The sequence below is a fragment of the Melospiza melodia genome, chromosome 3 (genome assembly GCF_035770615.1).
Source record: "Melospiza melodia melodia isolate bMelMel2 chromosome 3, bMelMel2.pri, whole genome shotgun sequence".
NCBI lineage: Eukaryota > Metazoa > Chordata > Aves > Passeriformes > Passerellidae > Melospiza > Melospiza melodia.
In genome coordinates this window covers 137,189,600-137,207,486 of record NC_086196.1, presented here as the reverse complement: position 1 = coordinate 137,207,486, position 17,887 = coordinate 137,189,600, and the positions used below count along the sequence as shown (strand labels likewise).

General features: G+C 43.0%; 1 protein-coding gene across 2 annotated transcripts in view; it reads left to right on the top strand.

Moving 5' to 3' along the window:
- Positions 1-17,887, top strand: part of MSRA (methionine sulfoxide reductase A) — a 243,445-nt gene that overhangs the window by 96,065 nt on the left and 129,493 nt on the right. For both annotated transcript variants that reach the window (XM_063153178.1, XM_063153179.1), the window contains exon 3: positions 17,260-17,379. In XM_063153178.1, the coding sequence (XP_063009248.1) occupies positions 17,260-17,379 (120 nt within the window). The remainder of the gene's footprint in view (positions 1-17,259; positions 17,380-17,887) is intronic.

The following is a 17,887-nucleotide window of genomic DNA, read 5'->3' as shown; positions in this document are numbered from 1 at the left end:
GCTCTGCTTAGTCCTCACCAAAGACATTTCCTGACATTTATAAACACCAATAAGGGACAATAAAATATCCCTAACACAAAGTGAAAGATGTCCTTGATGAACACAACCCTTCAAAACATCCTTTGCTTTCAAAGGAGCCACATCTCTTTTTCCTTCAGAAAACTAAAGTAATGTGGCCTTCAAACACAATCTCTGTGCTCCTCCATCAGGGAGTTTTTTATGTTAATTTAGGTTTCTTGAGGTAATGAAGAATTCAGCTTTGTGTGGATTGCTGCTTGGAGTGGCTGTTGCGCATTAGGGAAGATCTGGGGGTTTTTAAAAGTCAGACTGCTTTTTTTTAATCAGCATCATTCACCTTAAAACAACCTTTTAATTCTGGGATATTGCCACAGAAAAGAGTAGAAGAGACACAGTTAATTTCCATGACTTCTGGGATATGGCTCAGTGATCTCCAACAGCAGGAATTTTCTTGAAGAAGATAATTATTTTCTTATTTATCTAAATATTAATTTTTAAAATGTAGTAATACTGTATTTATTTGGGGGTTTAATTTTTTAAAAAAATTATTTAATTTTTTTATTTCCCATGCTAAAAAGGCAGCGCGAGCACCTTGAGCAATTGCAAAAGCCTTGCAGAGAAGTAATTCCTTGCCTGTGATAAATAGGAGTATATCAATGAGCAGGAGGAACATATGCTTGGCATCATTCTGAGTTGGTTTAAGTTGGAAATAGAAGTAAATTATCCTGTTAATGACTGGAGGCTGCCCTGATCAGATTGATGCTGCTTTGCAGGAGATATATTTGTGTATGTGTTTATGTGCTGGGATGGGCACATTTGCCATCAGATTTATCCTTGGATTTCTGCTAGTAAAGCACAAGAGAGTGGTGACATGGAATAAAACACGTGGAGTGCTGATGATTTATTCTGTTCAGCCACGAAAAAAAATATACAAGAGGGTTTTTGGAGGGGGAAAATTGTGCTGTTTTGATAATTTGAGATATATTGTGACATCCACAAAGTGTTGTCAGCAGATCCTAATGGATTTATCTTCACAAGGCTGCTGGCACAGCCTAGAAATTTTAGATCTGGGCATGTGAGACTGAGCAAAGAGGGTTCTATATTAAAAAAATATGGATTGCTTACTCCTGAGTTACTGAGTTTGGGAGAATTTAGAGTGATTTTCCTGATTTTCAGGAGTTTTTCTCACCTGATGAAGTTATTGAAAAAATGTATCATTAGTTAACTTAGCTCCAGATCAAAGATACAAAAATCTTCACCAGCTTTTTAAATACTGGCTCAGAAATACTCCTGAAATGTGGAGGGCTTAATTGGAATAGAATCTCAGAATTCCAGAATAGTTTGGGTTGGAAGGGACCTTAAAGGTCATTTTATTCCATTGCATCTGGAATGTGAGTGTCATGGGAGCTTGGGCACCTTTTGCCACATGTGAACACAAATAGTGGAGGTTTCAGTGCAGTTGTTCCAAGTTTGCATGAGGTTGGATGGGAAGAATTGCTCCTAGAATTGCTCAGAGAATCCTTTCTGTCTCAATACCTATTTTTGTAACAATATTTATATTAATAGACATTTATATATAATTTGTATTTATGTATTAAACATATATATGTATTAAGCATATATATAATGTGCATTTATGTATTATGTATTAAACATTATTTATTCTTTTATTTTGGGTAGTGCTAAAATTAGATTATTTTCAATGGCAGTTAGTGCTGGCTGGTACAGGCTCTGTTTTTCCTGGGTGACACAGGTCTTTGGTCTTTAGAAAACAGTAAAAGCCTCATCTTTTAAGAGGCTCAAACAGCACCTTATTCCAGATTTTTCTTCTGGAACACCTGACTTTGTTCTCTGTGCAGGACACACTTGGGAAATGAAAGCAAAACCACACTTCAGCCTCTGAAAGAAAGAAACAACATGATCAGTTTTTCAAGCAAGATAAGAGCTAACCCCCCAAAAAAAAATAAATCTGATTTAAGTTGAACGCGAGTAATTCTGAGACAGGCGTCGTTATTTGTTTGTGAGCCAGGGAAAACAGCATGAGATATGTCAGGCTTGGAGATAAAAATTATTGGTGTGTCATTGGCTTAAATCCAACATTATGCTCATAAATAATCTAATCCTGGTGTGACATATTCCTGCTTGAACCTTGACTGAAAATTATTGAGAGTCATGTAATGAATTATGCAGGAGCAGACACGTGCTCGAGTCGAGGGGATGGAGCTGGAATGTGTTTGGAATTAGGGATGGCATCTACAGACAGGCGTGGAGAGAGGGCAGGGTGTCTTCCTCATGTCCAAAGGGGTGACATGGAGCCTTGTTTGTATATTGGTTATCCAGCTTTTTTTGACTCTTCTGGGATGAAGAGTGTGGTGAGGAATGTTGTTGTCACTGTGTCCGTCCCTCATGCGCCCTCAGTCTCTGAATTTGCACCAGTGAGGACTTCCCAAGGCTCCAGACAATCCCTGACTCCAACATCCAGCTGCACAGCAGGATGGAATTAATTTAGGTGACTCTCTGGGATTTTCCTGACAATCCAGGAGAAGACAAGTGCAGGGGTTTAAGTGTTAGAATGGTGACACTCAGACTCACCCAATGGGACGGGGTTTATCCCTGCGGTGGATAAAGAGATTTTAATTTGCTTTGCTTTCTGGAGACCAACAAACCCAAGATCATTTTACTGCATTAAAGATCTGGGCATGTTTTTCAGATGTAGAAGGATTTTTGGTCACTCACAGGTTCCCTCTTCACACCATTGTGTAATTTGCTGGACACCTCTGTGTGAATCTGGGAGTAATTCATCCTGGGTATCGTGGAAAAAGAAGGGAGACCTCAGAGCCCCTTGTAGTGCTTAAAGGGGCTCCTGGAGAGCTGGAGAGGGACTTGGGACAAGGGATGGAGGGACAGGACACAGGGAATGGCTTCCCCCTGCTAGTGGGTAGATTAAGATGGGATTTTGGAAGGAATTCCTGGCTAGAAGGGTGGGGAGACCCTGGCACAGGTTTCCCAGAGAAGCTGTGGCTGCCCCTGGATCCCTGGAAGTGTCCAAGGGCAGGCTGGACAGGGCTTGGATCAACCTGAGATAGTGGAAGGTGTCCCTGCCCATGGCAAGGGGTGGGACTGGATGATCTTTAGGGTCCCCTCCAACCCAAACCCATCCTTTCATTCCATGATTAATCACAAGAAATAATGATTTAAAGATATTTTGTGAATCTTTTTCTGCTGGGCAAATTTTACAAACTTGATAAAACATTCCAATAACAGTCCCTGACCTGCCTTGAAGCTGCATGTCCATAAAAATCCCCAGAACTCCAAAGGAGATGAAGTGGCTGATCGCACAATGATGCTGTAAATGAGACAACAATTTATTGTGGATGTGTCTGTGGCTTGGCATGTTTTGGGATTTCTAGCTGGTCACAGTGAACCCGAGATGCGTTAGAAAGTCTCTTTTCCCAGCCTGGCACTTGAAGAAGGAGTCAGAACTCTTCAGTTCTTGGTCTCAAGGTTGTTTATTGTTTCTTATTTTTAAATTTTTTTCTCCTGTCCAGCCAAGATCCGCTCAGCAAGACAGTCAGAGGCACTGCCTGCCTCGGTGTTATCTTTTTATACTAAAAACCACGTGTACAATATTTACAATAACTTCCCAATACCTATCACCTATGTTAGACAGTGAGTTCCTACTCTAAACCAATCCAAAAGTGCCAACATCACAGCAGAAGATGGAGGCCAAGAAGAAAAAGAAGGAGAAAGGCTGGACACGCCCAGATTCCTCCATCTTGCCCCCTGAACCCCCATTCTAAAAACCCCAAAAAATCTATTTTTCACCCTGTGATAAATTCACTATCATTCTACTTTAAATGTCATGGCTTGGAGATCTTCATATAAGGTTGGTAATTTGCTCCATGGGTCATAATAAAAACCTCAAGCATCCTGGGCTCTGTGCCAGGGTCTCTGAGCTCCCTGGCAGGGGTCTTGGCACTCCAGGACAGCCAGAGGGATGTCCTGAGTCCCGACATGGATATGGGAGATGTGCTTGGGCTCAGGTGGGCTGGATGCAGAGCATGGAATGATCCAGCTCCATCCTGGAGCACCACAGCTCATTCCCCATAACTGTGGAGTTATCCCGAGTTATCCCAGCCTGGTTGGATAGCTGCAGTTATCCAAACACGTTCCCACAAGGATTTGTGCCAGAGGCTCCCCAAAATCCAGCTCAGGCTGTTTATTGCAGCAGGACTGTGCTACCACAGCCCTTCAGCTCAGTCTGGAGGGCACAGGGTGTTTTTTTATGGGATGTCTAAGGAAACCATGGATCTGGAGAGCTGCAGGTCATGGACTTTGCTGTGAATGATGGCAATTCCTTTGCTGAGCCATTGGTGCCACTCTGCCTCGGAGTTTTTTATAGTTTCTTTATTTCCAACGCTGCCAGTCCAGGTTTCTTGGGAATGATTGTGCTGCACACATGGGCAAATGACTGACCACATTAATATTTGGCCTCTGTCTGCCCCTCTGGATATAAATTAGTTTTTCTCTAACAATACTCTGGTATTTTCTTGAGTAATTATCTTTTGGGTTTTATTTTTTTGGAGATGGGGAGGAAGAGTTATTCTCTTTTACAAGTAAGAACTCACCATCATTGCATTGCCTTGCAACAGATGAGAAAATAACTCTTGGAACTTCCATATTTCCATTAAGGACAGCTATGGTTCAAAATAGATCCATTTGAATGATCTAGGTGCTCTTGGAAGGCATTTATTGGTTTGGAAAAGGGTTAAGGGGAAAGGAGGACGAAAGGGCTGCTTGTTGAATTGCTTGTTATATGAACGTAATTATTTTTTTGCTCCTGAGCAATTATAGATTGTAGGTTTAAATAATTGTCAGGGTGCCTACAGCTTTCTGTTGCTATTTGAAATCTAAGGCTACGAATATAATAAGGAATATGAGATTGCTTTTGCTGAATGTGGCTGTGGCAGTTCGTTTAACTCAGCAATAGTCATCAGAAAATAAAAAAAAAAGGAAAGAAAAGTCAATTTTTCTATTCCTTGCAGTAAACAAACCTTGTAAACAAGTTATTGTTTTCTGCAGCAAGGCCCTAGAAGTGATTCCTATTTTGCTGGTAACAAAACGTGGCTCTTTGCTTTTATAAGAGTAGAATATATTTTGTTTTGCTTCTCTCTATCTCAAGCTCCCCGAGGTGGCTTGGGAGATAAGAGAGATTTTCACAAGACAAGGGTAAGGCTTCGGTGTTATTGCAGAGATGGATTTATATGAAATGGATTACACAGCCCTGATGACATCTCTTATTTTCTGTGTATATCAAGTTCTACTTGAGTAGTGGAGCACTAAAGTGTGGCAAATGACCGGGGATGATCTAAAATGAATCTCTGCCAAGCGCTGGAATGCCCAGAGTGAAGGAAGATCACAAAATGATTTGAAAGCCTCAAATCAATGGCTGAACTAAAGATGTGATGCTTTGCAATGAAGCAAATAATCAGCTTGATGATAGGACTGTGTAGCTCTATCTTAATCTCTTCACCACATTATTGTAGCAGAGGTTCTTTTTATCCCTAACAGACTTTGGAAACATAATATATTGAGAAACTGCTATCTTCTTGAAAGAACAGAGGAGGGTGGCCAGGTTGAGGCATGATTAGTGACAGAATCTGTGGGCTCATTCTGCTGTGCTCATTCAGATTAAGGTGCTGCACCTGGGTTGGGGCAGCCCCTGGGATCAATCCAGGCTGGGGATGAAGGGATGGAACAGGCCTGGGAGAAGGATTTGAGGGTCCTGGTGGGTGAGAGCTGGACATGACCCAGCTCAGAAACCTCGGGGGAGGCAGAGATTCTGCCCCTCTGCCCCCCTCAGGTGAGACCCCACCTGCAGAGCTGCCCCAGCCCTGGGCTCCAACATCAGAGGGGTGTGGAGATGCTGGAACAAGTCCAGAGGAGACACCAGGATGATCAGAGGGATAGAGCAGCTCTGCTGTGGGAAAGGCTGAGAGGATTGGGATTGTTCAGCCTGTAAAAGAGACACTTCAGGGTGACCTACTTGCCCCTTCCAGTACCCGAAGGGAACCTGAAAGAGAGATGGAGAGGGACTTTGAAATAAGACCTAGAATAACAGGACAAGAGGGATTGGCTCCAAACTGACAGGGAACAGATTTAAATTGTATATTAGCAAGGAATCCTTCCCTGTGAGGGTGGATTCCTTGCTAATATCCAATTATCCAATGTCCAGGAAGGGAGGCCCTGGCACAGGGTGCCCAGAGAAGCTGTGGCTGCCCCTGGATCCCTGGAAGTGTCCAAGGCCAGGCTGGATGGGGCTTGGAGCAGCCTGGGATAATGGGAGGTGTCCCTGCCCATGGCAGGGAGTGGGACTGGATGATCATTAAAGTCCCTTCCAACCCAAACCATTCCATTATAAATTTTGATTCCATTTTTGGGCAATTCAGGGCTGTGCTAAGAACTTCTGATGCTTTTATTCATCATATTTCCAGTGCTCAAATAATTTATTTGGTAAGAGAAGTTAGAAGCAGTAAACAAATAGTTCAAGGAATCAGATTTTTGACCATAAACTTTTACATTGTTTTCTGTGTCCTTGGGATGCTTCAGGCATCATATTTGTGGCCTAGAAATATCAGGTGTCTACAGGATTCCTCAGGATGACTCTTTAATGGATTAGACATGAAACAGAAGCAATTTCAATCCCAACATTTTGCACTTAAGGGCTGATTGTCTCTGCTTTGTGGATAACTTTTCTTTCCTTCAGGTCAGATCCATTTGTGGTGCAATATTGCTTTGGATGTCAGTCAGTTGTTCATGGAAAATGCTGCCTGTTGATCCCAGCCACAAACATTCAATCAGCTGCATTACCAAATCCCCAAACATGAAAGGAAACAGGTGTTTATTGGTTTCCCCTTCCTGAATTTTACACTTTTGTGACAGTTCTCTTTGATGTTTATGGAACGTAGGAATATCAATGACCCTGTAAATAGAAAAAGTCAACTTTTGGGGATGTTTCTCTTTTGTTCTGTGTTTGTACCCAAAACCCAGCACAGTGGAATTCAAATCTGTGGCAAAGGCTTTATGTGCTGTGGGTTTGAAAATAGCAACACCACTAATGATGGAAATCAGCTTCAGAGAGAAAACCTTTTATAGTCTGAGCTCAGCCTTGAATTCCCAAAGCCTCCTGCTCATCTCGTTTTTCCCAGTGCTCCACCTGTCTATATATGATTGGATTGATGATTTATAAAAAGCCAAGTAGACAGATTTTAGTGAATTTTCATGAATGAAACTTGATCTAATCAATGGATTAGTCTGGACCTTGACCTGGTCTAGTGGAAGGGGGCTGGAATGAGATCAGCTTTAAGGTCCTTTCCAACCCAAACCATTCTGGGGTCCATGATGTTTCCATGATCAAAGACCAAACAGGAGTAAGACATTGAACTGGTTTTTGGATGAATTGACATTTCTGATTCCTATTCTCTCATGCTTGATCTTCAGAGAATCATGAAATATCCTGAGTTGGAAGAGGCCCACCAGGATCACTGACTGAATTAATGACCTGGCACAGGGCACCCCAACAATCCCACCCTGTGCATTCCTGAGAGCATTGTCCAAACCCTCCTGGAGCTCTGGCCACCTTGGGACCATGACAATTCCCTTGACTCATCCCAAGTTTTACTGAAAAATACAAACCAAGCAAAATATGGGAAGGAAAAAGTTTGAAAATACAGACTTTCTCAAGTGGTGTTTGTCTTACTCAACAGGCACAAAATCAGAGATTCAATAAGGTTGGAAAAGACCTCCCAGATCATCGAGTCCAACCTTTGAAAGTCACAGGCAAGGCATGAAAAAGAGATTTTTAACAAAGAACCTGTAATTGGGATCCTTTGGTATTTTTCCAAAGAGGATTCTTTTGTTTTGCCTTTGTACCACTCATACCTCAGTTGTGGAGTATTTAAATAATATTTAATATATTATAATTTATATTGGCTTGATTATTTGCAGTGATTAGAAACAAACTCTGTATCTCAAGATTAAGGAAAAAGAGAGGGAAGAACTGACAAGGCTCTTGGTTTTCTTCACTCTCACAAGTTCTCTTCCTGAAAAGTGGATTATTGAGATTCTGGTTATTCAGGTCCACAGTGAAATTCTGGAGGGTCCAGGTGCTGCTCATGGGTGGAACTTGAGGTGCACCATTGTTCTCCTGGCTCTGCCAGGTTTGGGGAAGCGTCATAGGCACAGGGACATTCTTGGCCAGCTCTCAAAGGTCACAAAGTTTGGCTTCTGCTGCTTTTCCATATTCTTCCAGTGTGTGGTGAGAACCTTTCAGGTCACCAGAAATGATTTTTTGGCTGGGCTGTATCTTCCAGTTTCTGGGAATTAGATGCAAGTTTTCCAATAGAGAATTCTGGTGATGGAATTTTATTGTGTGGAGTCACCAGAAAGTAGCTCTCTGGATTTTCAGGAGAAAAATGGTTTAAATATCCCTGCTTTTTGGGTGGGAAGGATATGGAGGCAGCGATTAAGGCCACCCTGGGAAGTGCTGGGATTCACTGACTTGGGTCTGTCCCTGCTCTCTGCTGGTTAAGCTCAAAATTGCATTGAAATAGGAATATATGAAACCTCTTGTGTTCTGCCTGGGAAGTTCAGAGCAACTGTGCTTTGTGCCTTATTAACATTCTGGATATTGGCTTCAGCTTTGTTTGAATCCTGTTGAGTTTGTATTATTTATAACTTGTAACATGCTTTAGAATGGGTTTGATAAACACATTTTGAAGTCGCTTTCTGTATCTCCCCATTGCTTTTCCCAGTTTGAGTGCTGTTGTCTTCAAGGGTTTTTTTCCAAAGTCATCCTTCTGACACATTTCCCATGCTGAAAACATGGCAGTTTTTTCTCTTGACAGTAAAATATTCCTTCCCTCTGATGATAATCTGCTTTTCCTTTTGCAATAATCTGTTGTGCAGCTTTTATCCAAACATCCATCCGTACACAAACACGTGCCCACGCCCGCGTCCAACGTCAGCAGCCACAGGCAGGAACCAATTTCCTGGGCATTTGTTAATTTGAATGAACATGAGGCTTCTGCTTCTCCTATGGAAAGAAAAAAAAGAAGCAAACCAAACAGTTTCACTTGGGAATTCATGCAGTGTGAACAGAACACATCTTGGCAAAACGGTGAGCCAAGAAATTCCTCTTTAGTTGCTCTGTTAGGCAAACTGCATTTTAAATTTCTTGCCCAGGGCTTTGTTTGACTTGCCCCAGGCAAGCTGTTCAACATATTTATCAACCCTGTTGGAGCATTAGAGCCAACGCTCATCGAGGAAGATCATCCTCTTAATGCCATCTGTCATCAGCAGTTTCATTTCTTTCAGCTCAACTTGTTCTGTTTCACCGTTTTTTTCCCCCTATTCCTCCCAACCATTTCTTAGCTGATTGTTTCCCAGTGATCTCAAATATTCTGTGATTGCTCAGATATTCGGGGACTGTTGGATGTTAAACCCCTGAGGGTATCAGTGGTACAATTTTGTTTAAATCCTGATTGATAACATTAATCCTATATGGATCCAGATGGCTTCCAAAGCACCCTACGTGTCTCAGTGCTGTGCAAAAGATGAGAGTGCATTTCAATCTGACTCTGGAATTCTTTCCAGGTCCTCGACAAGAACTTGAAGAAACTCAGAACAAAGGCTCTGGGGTAGTTTCATGCTGAATTTTTATCTTAAGGACATGGCTTTGATCGTTTTAGATTTTCAAGGCCTTAATAAGAGTTGTGTAAGTGCACAGACAGTATCAAAGTGTTCAGCAAAGCTCTATCTGAGGGATACAGCACAACAAAGCCGTATCCCTTCCCAAGGGATTTGGGATCCAGTTTGCTCTTGGAGCAAATGGTTTGGGTTGGAAGGGACCTTAGAGATCATCCAGTTCCCATGGACAGGGACACCTTCCTCTGCCCCAGGGTGCTCCAAGCCCTGTCCAACCTTGGGCACTTCCAGGGATGCAGGAGCAGCCACAACTTCTCTGGAAATTCTACTCAAGGTCCACAGCCAAGAATTTCTTCCCAAATCACATCCATCCCTGCCCTCTGGCAGTGAGAAGCCATTCCCTGTGTCCTGTCTCTCCATCCCTTGTCCCCAGTCCCTCTCCAGCTCTCCTGGAGCCCCTTTAGATCCTGGAAGGGGCTCTGAGCTCTCCCTGAATCCTTCTCTTCTCCAGATGAGCACCCCCAGCTCTCCCAGCCTGGAGGGTCTCCAGCCCTTGGAACATTTGTGGATTTCTGTGGATTCCTGTGGACTCTCCCCAGCAGATCCTCCAGAGATCTGCAGGTTCCCATCACAGCTTCCTTGCCCATGTTATTTGGGGAGGGAACACAATGGTGCTCACCAAGATCTCATCCTGACCTTCCTTGGTGAAGCCAAGGTCCCCTCTTCGGCCTGAGGAGCTCTAAGAATTAATGGCTGCCGCGATTTCAGAGCACAGAGCATCAATATCCCTTTGGCTCCGTGCTCAGAAATATCAGTACTTGGACTGTCTTCAATCAATCAGCTGTACCAACTGCTCTCCACAGTTTTTTTAAGGAGGAAAATGCCAATCACACTCGGCATTTGGCTGAAATGTATGGAATGAGCATTATTCTATAGGGATGGAACTTGCCGAGGCTCAATTCCAGCTGGGGAGGGATGGGGAGGGGGGGGAAATAAAACAACAAAAAAAAATCATTTCAGGTCGAAGCAGCTGAGCATTTCCTTCTCCAGATTTTTTAGAGGGAACAAAATCAATAGTATTCAAAATCTGGGCCAAGTCCTGTGCTGGCCAAGGGAAGCAGGATGCTGGCAGCTGTGCCTGCAGCTCCCGGAGATGCTGGCTCGGGCAGGAAGCTCTGAGGTAGTCGGTGGGATGTGCTCTTGGCTGTCCTTTGCTTCCTCAGTGTATGGGAGCAGCCTGTGGCTGGATCCTGTGGCACTGGAGCATCTGGCACAGCCACTGCTCCCAGGGACTCCGGGCAGAGCCTGGCACGAGAGTCTGGAAAGATCCTGTCCCGCTCCTTCCCCTCCTCTGGGCATTGGAAAGAGGTTTTCCTCTGCTCTTTGTTCTCCCAGCATGTTTTATTATATTTAAAACTGACATTTCCCCCCCTCCATCCACCGCACACACCCCTCCCAGCTGGTGGAACATATCCCAAAATCCCGCTAACAGAAGGAGGAGCAGGATCCGTGTCCTTTGCAGTTCATCTTCCTCAGCGAGGCATTGCTGGCATGGGAACAGCTCCTTAATCTGCTGCATGGAAAAGTGCCTTGGAGTGTGGGTGTAGGGATGGCAGGCGGCGGGCCAGGAGAGGCTTGGCATGCCAAGGAAATAATGCATTCATTCTTCAAAATATGACAAAAAAAAAAGAGTCTTCTAGATGTCCTGTTGGATCTGCTGTGGGAAGACAGGGAGAGAGGGAAGGCTTGGAAATAAAGCTGGCAGGAGGGAAAGGTCGGTGGGAAGTCAGGGGTGTCTGCACCTGATGCTGCCAGAGAAGGATATTCCACAAAAATAAATGACAAAAAGCATTAAAAATATTGCACAAATGAAAGAAAACATTTTATATCTGTACATGATAAGAAATGAAAATTGGCCAGTGTAGAACACAATGTACCCCTGTGACTTTCTTTAAATAAATGGAATAAATGGGAGGCTGAGGGTCCCCGAAGCTTCCATTGAGCTCCGGAGTTAATGGGTGTTAATTAGCACAGAATGGGTGCAGTTTGTGAGGCTGGAGTTTGGGTCAGGAGCACCCTTCTTATGCAAATTTGCTGCCTGTGCTCATTTGCATAATGGAATCATAAATAGGAATTTGCATCAGGGAATCTTCTTGGAGACCAAGGATCATTCAGATATGACAGGAACAGGTATTGGAGAAGAGATCAGAACAAAGGTGAGGAAACGTTTCCTTTGGAGATTGTGGAGCTTCTTGTGGGATTGAGAGAAAATGTCTGGAATGTTGAATAATTTTCAAATAAGTTTTCCAGTCGATTTTTTGGTGCTGTTTGATGGCTTCTGTACACAGTACACACAAAAAAGGAATTAACAATATTACAAGCTGTGAACATTATTATGAGGATAGACAACTTTGGAATTAGTAATTTTGTCTGGGACTCATCTCTGCAGCACAGAGTCCTACTGAGCTTGTAGGGCTGGTCATTTTTTATGGATGTGGAAGAGAAATAGACACAAAATCAGACACAAATAACTGTATTTAGGGAGATTTGGTTCAACTTCAGATTCAGGGACTCTCAGGGTTTTGTAATGTCTGTCTCTGGGGTAGGGACTGGTTTCTCCTGTCTTAAGATAGGCAAATGGGACACTCTGGTGTGACCCAACTGGAGCTGTGGGATCCCCAATATCAGGAGGATGTGGAGCTGCTGGAGAGAGTCCAGAGGAATCCACAGAGATGTTCCAAGGGCTGGAGCCCCTCTGCTCTGGAGCCAGGCTGGGAGAGCTGGGGGTGCTCACCTGGAGAGGAGAAGGATCCAGGGAGAGCTCAGAGCCCCTTCCAGGGCCTAAAGGGGCTCCAGGAGAGCTGGAGCGGGACTGGGGACAAGGGATGGAGGGACGGGACACAGGGAATGGCTTCCCACTGCCAGAGGGCAGGGATGGATGGGATATTGGGAAGGAATAGTTGGCCGTGAGGGTGGTGAGGCCCTGGAATAGAATTCCCAGAGAAGCTGTGGCTGCCCCTGGATTCCTGGAAGTGTCCAAGGCCAGGCTGGACAAGGCTTGGAGCACCCTGGGACAGTAGAAGGTGTCCCTGCCCATGGCAGGGGGTGGAACTGGATGATCCCTAAGGTCCCTTCCCACCCAAACCATTCCCTGATTCCATGACTTCCATTTGCCATGTCCAGGAGTGTTTACCCTGCCCTTTCACGTGTCTCTCCCGAATTCTGTGTCATTTATGTCAGCCTTGTGCACACAGATGTCCTGGATATCCTCAGGCATCTCAAATGATCCCAAATGTCTCCATTTAGGGAAATAAATGAATCCCTGGATGTTGAAGCTTCTGTGCAGACCTGGTCAATGTGGTTAATCCATAAAAGCTGCTAATCCCTGCTAACACCTGCTAGCAGAAGTTCCATTCTGCTCTGTTTGTCTTGGAATATTTCAAATTTTTTTTATCTCTACAAATGGAGTGCTTATCTCTCTTATCAGAGTAGCACTTTGCTTTCATTATTTTAGAAGAATATTTCAGCTTATGCTATTTATTAAGAATATGCAAATTACAGGGTTGCCTATGGAAACACAGGGTCCTTGGTGACAAAAAACTGTGTTCAGAGGATCTATAGGAGTATGGATCCATAAAGACAATAGCTGGAGAAAATGGATGTGGATGCTGGAATGGAATATAGATTCTATAATTTAATCCCCAATTGTTTGATTAATATTTTTTCATAGGGATGCTTGAAAATTTAAAGATTCCTGTCTGAATCTGTTTGGTTTGAAGTTCAAAACCAGAAAAAAAAGAAATTAAAACACCTTTTGAAATTTCAATTAAGAGTCAGTCAAAACCCATCACTATTCTTGTTTTTGTTTTGCAAATTAGCAATTAAAAAGTGACAAATGTCTTCAGTGCTGAAACACTCCTCTGCAATACCCATTATGTTCAAATAAGACTTTTTATTTTTTCTAGAAGCATGAGTGTTTCCCTGTTTCCTTCTTTTTTTTCTTCCTCTTAGGAATGCCTCCAGAAGCTCCCTCTGTAACTCCAAAGCTGCACTCACTTCCCCACTACTGGGGATTATGCAAATCTCTTCATGAATAGTTTAAAATCACATTCATGTTTTTGAGTTTTAAATTATAATATGGGTGGCTTATTTTGCTTTTATGGTTCTTTACCTCCTTGGTTTTTTTTGTACTTATTTGTTTCCCCCTCTGCGTTTTTATTTAATTATTTAAATTTATTATTTGAATTATTTACTTCTTCAGTTTCGGTACTAAAGTAGTAATAATTAAGGGATGTAAACTTTTTTTTTGTACTACACGACCACGTGAAACCTTGAACTGAAATTATTTCCCTGTTTTGGTGATAATTGTCCACATTAACCATGGCTAGAGGCAGCCAGTGCTCTGGAAAACAGGCACTCCATGAGCTCACGTGTCTAATTCCAGAATATTATGTGGGATTTTATTGTTAATATTTCTCTCCTTATGACAATTTCTCTGTCGAACGTGGCACCACTTTAGCAGAATAACAAACATCAGCTGAATGGATTAATGCTGGGGAAAGCAATTTAGTGCTGGATTGTTGTAAATGATGTCTCTTTACCAGCAGGTTGTTTTATTATGACAAAGATTTCAATTTTATCTGTTCTCGGGGATGGGAGGATTTATTGTTTGTGTGAGGTGGCAGCACACTTGAGAAAATGATGAGAGCAGTTCTTCAGGAGAATAAAATCCCTTTCTCTCCGGGAAAGGGCGGCACAATAAACTCAGGGATCAGCTGGAAGAGGGAAAAATGGAGGAACCATGATGGGGACAGAGGTCACTGGTGAAATCCACAGAGTCACAAACTAGTTCAGGTCCAACCATCCCCCAGCACTGCCAAGGCCACCACTGACCCATGTCCCCAAGTGCCACATCCCCAAAACTTTTAAATCCCACCAGGGATGAGGAATCCACCCCTGCCCTGGAAAGAGGGGTCAGAGATGATTATCAATGAGAGAATCCCCAATAATAGTTATTGATCAGGTCATTGGCCACAGCCCTGATGATCAGGGATTTCAACAGCAACATTAGTGATTTATTGAGCATTAAAATCCCTGAAATAAAACAGTAAGAATGAGCATTTCTGTATTGTATTTTGAGTTGGGCCTGTATGTGAGCTCAAACCCGAGTTTGGGTTGTCTTCTTGATCTTGGGTTGCTCATTCACACATTCCTAGGTGCTGGCCTAGGAATATGATGTGGAAGAAAATGTGGATCTGTCCCATTCCTTGGCATGGATGATGTTGCTCCTTGGCCTCCCCTCAGTGTGTTTGTCCAGCCAGTGGTAGTTTGATAAATTGCCTCCTATGAGAGCCTCAGCCTCTTTCCCTGCCCCTGGAAAGAGGGGTCAGAGATGATTATCAATGAGAGAATCCCCAATAATAGTTATTGATCAGGTCATTGGCCACAGCCCTGATGATCAGGGATTTCAACAGCAACATTAGTGATTTATTGAGCATTAAAATCCCTGAAAAAAACAGTAAGAATGAGCATTTCTGCTTTGTATTTTGAGTTGGGCCTGTATCTGAGCTCAAACCTGAGTTTGGGTTGTCTTCTTAATGTAATGTGGAAGAAAATGTGGATCTGCCCCATTCCTTGGCATGGATGATGTTGCTCTTTGGCCTCCCTTCAGTGTGTTTGTCCAGCCAGTGGTAGTTTGATAAATTGCTTCCTGTGAGAGGCTCAGCCTCACCTGCTATGGGCACAGCTGGAATTTTAGGCAGCTGGAGCTCAAACTTCCCTTGGAATACTAAGGATGCAAAGCACTGAAGTATTAGAGTTGGGCAGGAGTTTATTTTCCATGTGTCTCATGCAGATCCAGACTTGGGATCTAAGCAAAAAAAAAAAAAAAAACCCAAAACAAGTTAAATCACCCTTGGAAGGAGTTTCATACAGTCTTGGTGTGCCCAATTCCCAATTCCATGGGAGTTCCTGGCTCTGCTGTGGAGCCAGGCTGGGAGAGCTGGGGGTGCTCACCTGGAGAAGAGAAGGATCCAGGGAGAGCTCAGAGCCCCTTCCAGGGCCTAAAGGGGCTCCAGGAGAGCTGGAGAGGGACTGGGGACAAGGGATGGAGGGACAGGACACAGGGAATGGCTGCACACTGCCAGAGAGCAGGGATGGATGGAAGGAATTTTTGGTTGTAAGGGTAGGGAGGCCCTGGAATAGAATTCCCAGAGAAGCTGTGGCTGCTCCTGGATCCCTAAAAGTGTCCAGGACCAGGCTGGATGGGCCTTGGAGACACCAGTCTGATTTAGGTGAGGAACCCAAGTCCAAGAGCCCTGGTTGTCTCTGTAACCCAGGGACAATAACTGCAATTTCATCATCAATTTGTATCTTCTGCAGGAATTGTCCTCAAGAGTTCCTGTTTCCTGGATCTCCAGGAGCCTGTTTCCAGGATCTCCAGGAGCAGCCTTGGCTTTTAATTGCTGCAGCTTGCTTAAGCATCTGAATTAGAAGTAGAAATCCCAGTTCCGTACTTTTTGGTGAATTAAAACTTAAATTTGAAGGTAATTTCTGAAGGTTCAAAGAAGGAACATTGTGAGGCATCAAGGAGGGGCTGCTCTGCTCTTCTGGTTGTGCTTTGAAGGATCATTTCTATGACTTTTTACCCTGTTATATCTGCAGGGTTACCTGGAGAAAACTCTCATGAATCACTAATTTCTGTGTATACAGAAATAGTGTATTTAATGTTTATTTTTACTGCCTTTATTTCAACTGTTTTAGAAAGGGAATAATAACAGGATGTTATAATTGAAAAGAAAAATGCATTGCTCCAATTTGACAATACTGGAATCTTCATGACACTCTAAATAAAAACTTTCATAAATAGTCCCTTAAACATTTATTTAACTAAGCCATCAGACAATTGTCAGTGTAGGTGGTGCTTATTCCTTTAACCAGAAGAGGTTTTAATTTAGACCCTTAAACAGTCTGATGTCCTTTGATAATTGGCCATGGGGGCGAATGACTACAAAAATCTTGTCTGAACATCAAATATCTCTGTGCATAAATTGTTAAGCTGAAGCATTTTTCCCTTTTTATAACATATAATATAATCCATTATTGCTTCCACCTCTGCCTGAAAGCAGAAAATTAAATAACTGTTTGCCATTAATACAAATTATTGTGTTTTGACAGCTTCCTAATCACTTCAGGTAAAAATGGTGCTGCACAAACAGCACAATTGCCTTATAAGAAATTATTTTTTGGTGTGTGCATGAGATTTCTCCTTGTTTGGGCCCTCAAACCCTTTCAAGGTTTGTCCTCTGTGATAAATTGATATTCAGAAGCATAAATCAGGCTGTGCTTGAGTCGTGCTCTGATGCAGAATGGATTTCTCTTTATAGTTACTCTATAAATAAACTTGGACAACACTTGACCAGCAGGTGCTGCCTATAGATGTTCCTTCCACTATGCCCTGTATCAATTAATATGCAAATGAGTGATTGAGTATTGGCAGATTTTGACCTCTCAATGTGTATTTTGTGCCCTCTTCAGGTATGGGGTGTTTCTGGGGAGCTGAGAGGAAGTTCTGGAGGCAGAAAGGAGTGTATTCCACTCAAGTGGGTTATGCCGGAGGACATACCCCAAACCCTACCTACAAGGAGGTGTGCTCAGGTGAGTCTTTCCTCTTTGGTTTTTAAGGATCAGGAGTGGACTGCTGAATTATGAATGTGAAGAGTGAAATGAGTGTCTGTGATTGAGGAGATTTGGGGTTGACTTTACATCCCAAACTGTGCTGAAATCTATGAACGCCCATCCCATTGCTGTCTCCTAATAATTAATGAGTCAGTGTATGAACAAATATTCTATTCTGATTAATAATCTGTTAATTCTTCACACACTTCAGTGCACAGCATCTTGTCATTTCCAGGCCGAACCCTTGCATTTTTTTTTTACTCTGCACTACAAAACTCCAATGCAGTTTCTTTCTGTGATCTAAACCACAGAAACTCTGGTAGCCACCTAATGCTGCTGGAGGAGAAAATCCTGTTCTTTCTTGGACACACTTGGAAGTTTTCCTTTGGTTTATTTTCTTGTTAACACTTTTATGCCAAATGGTGACACTGGGGCTTGTTCTTAGTGACAAACTCTAACATGGGCTTCATGGAAAGGGTGTGAAAAG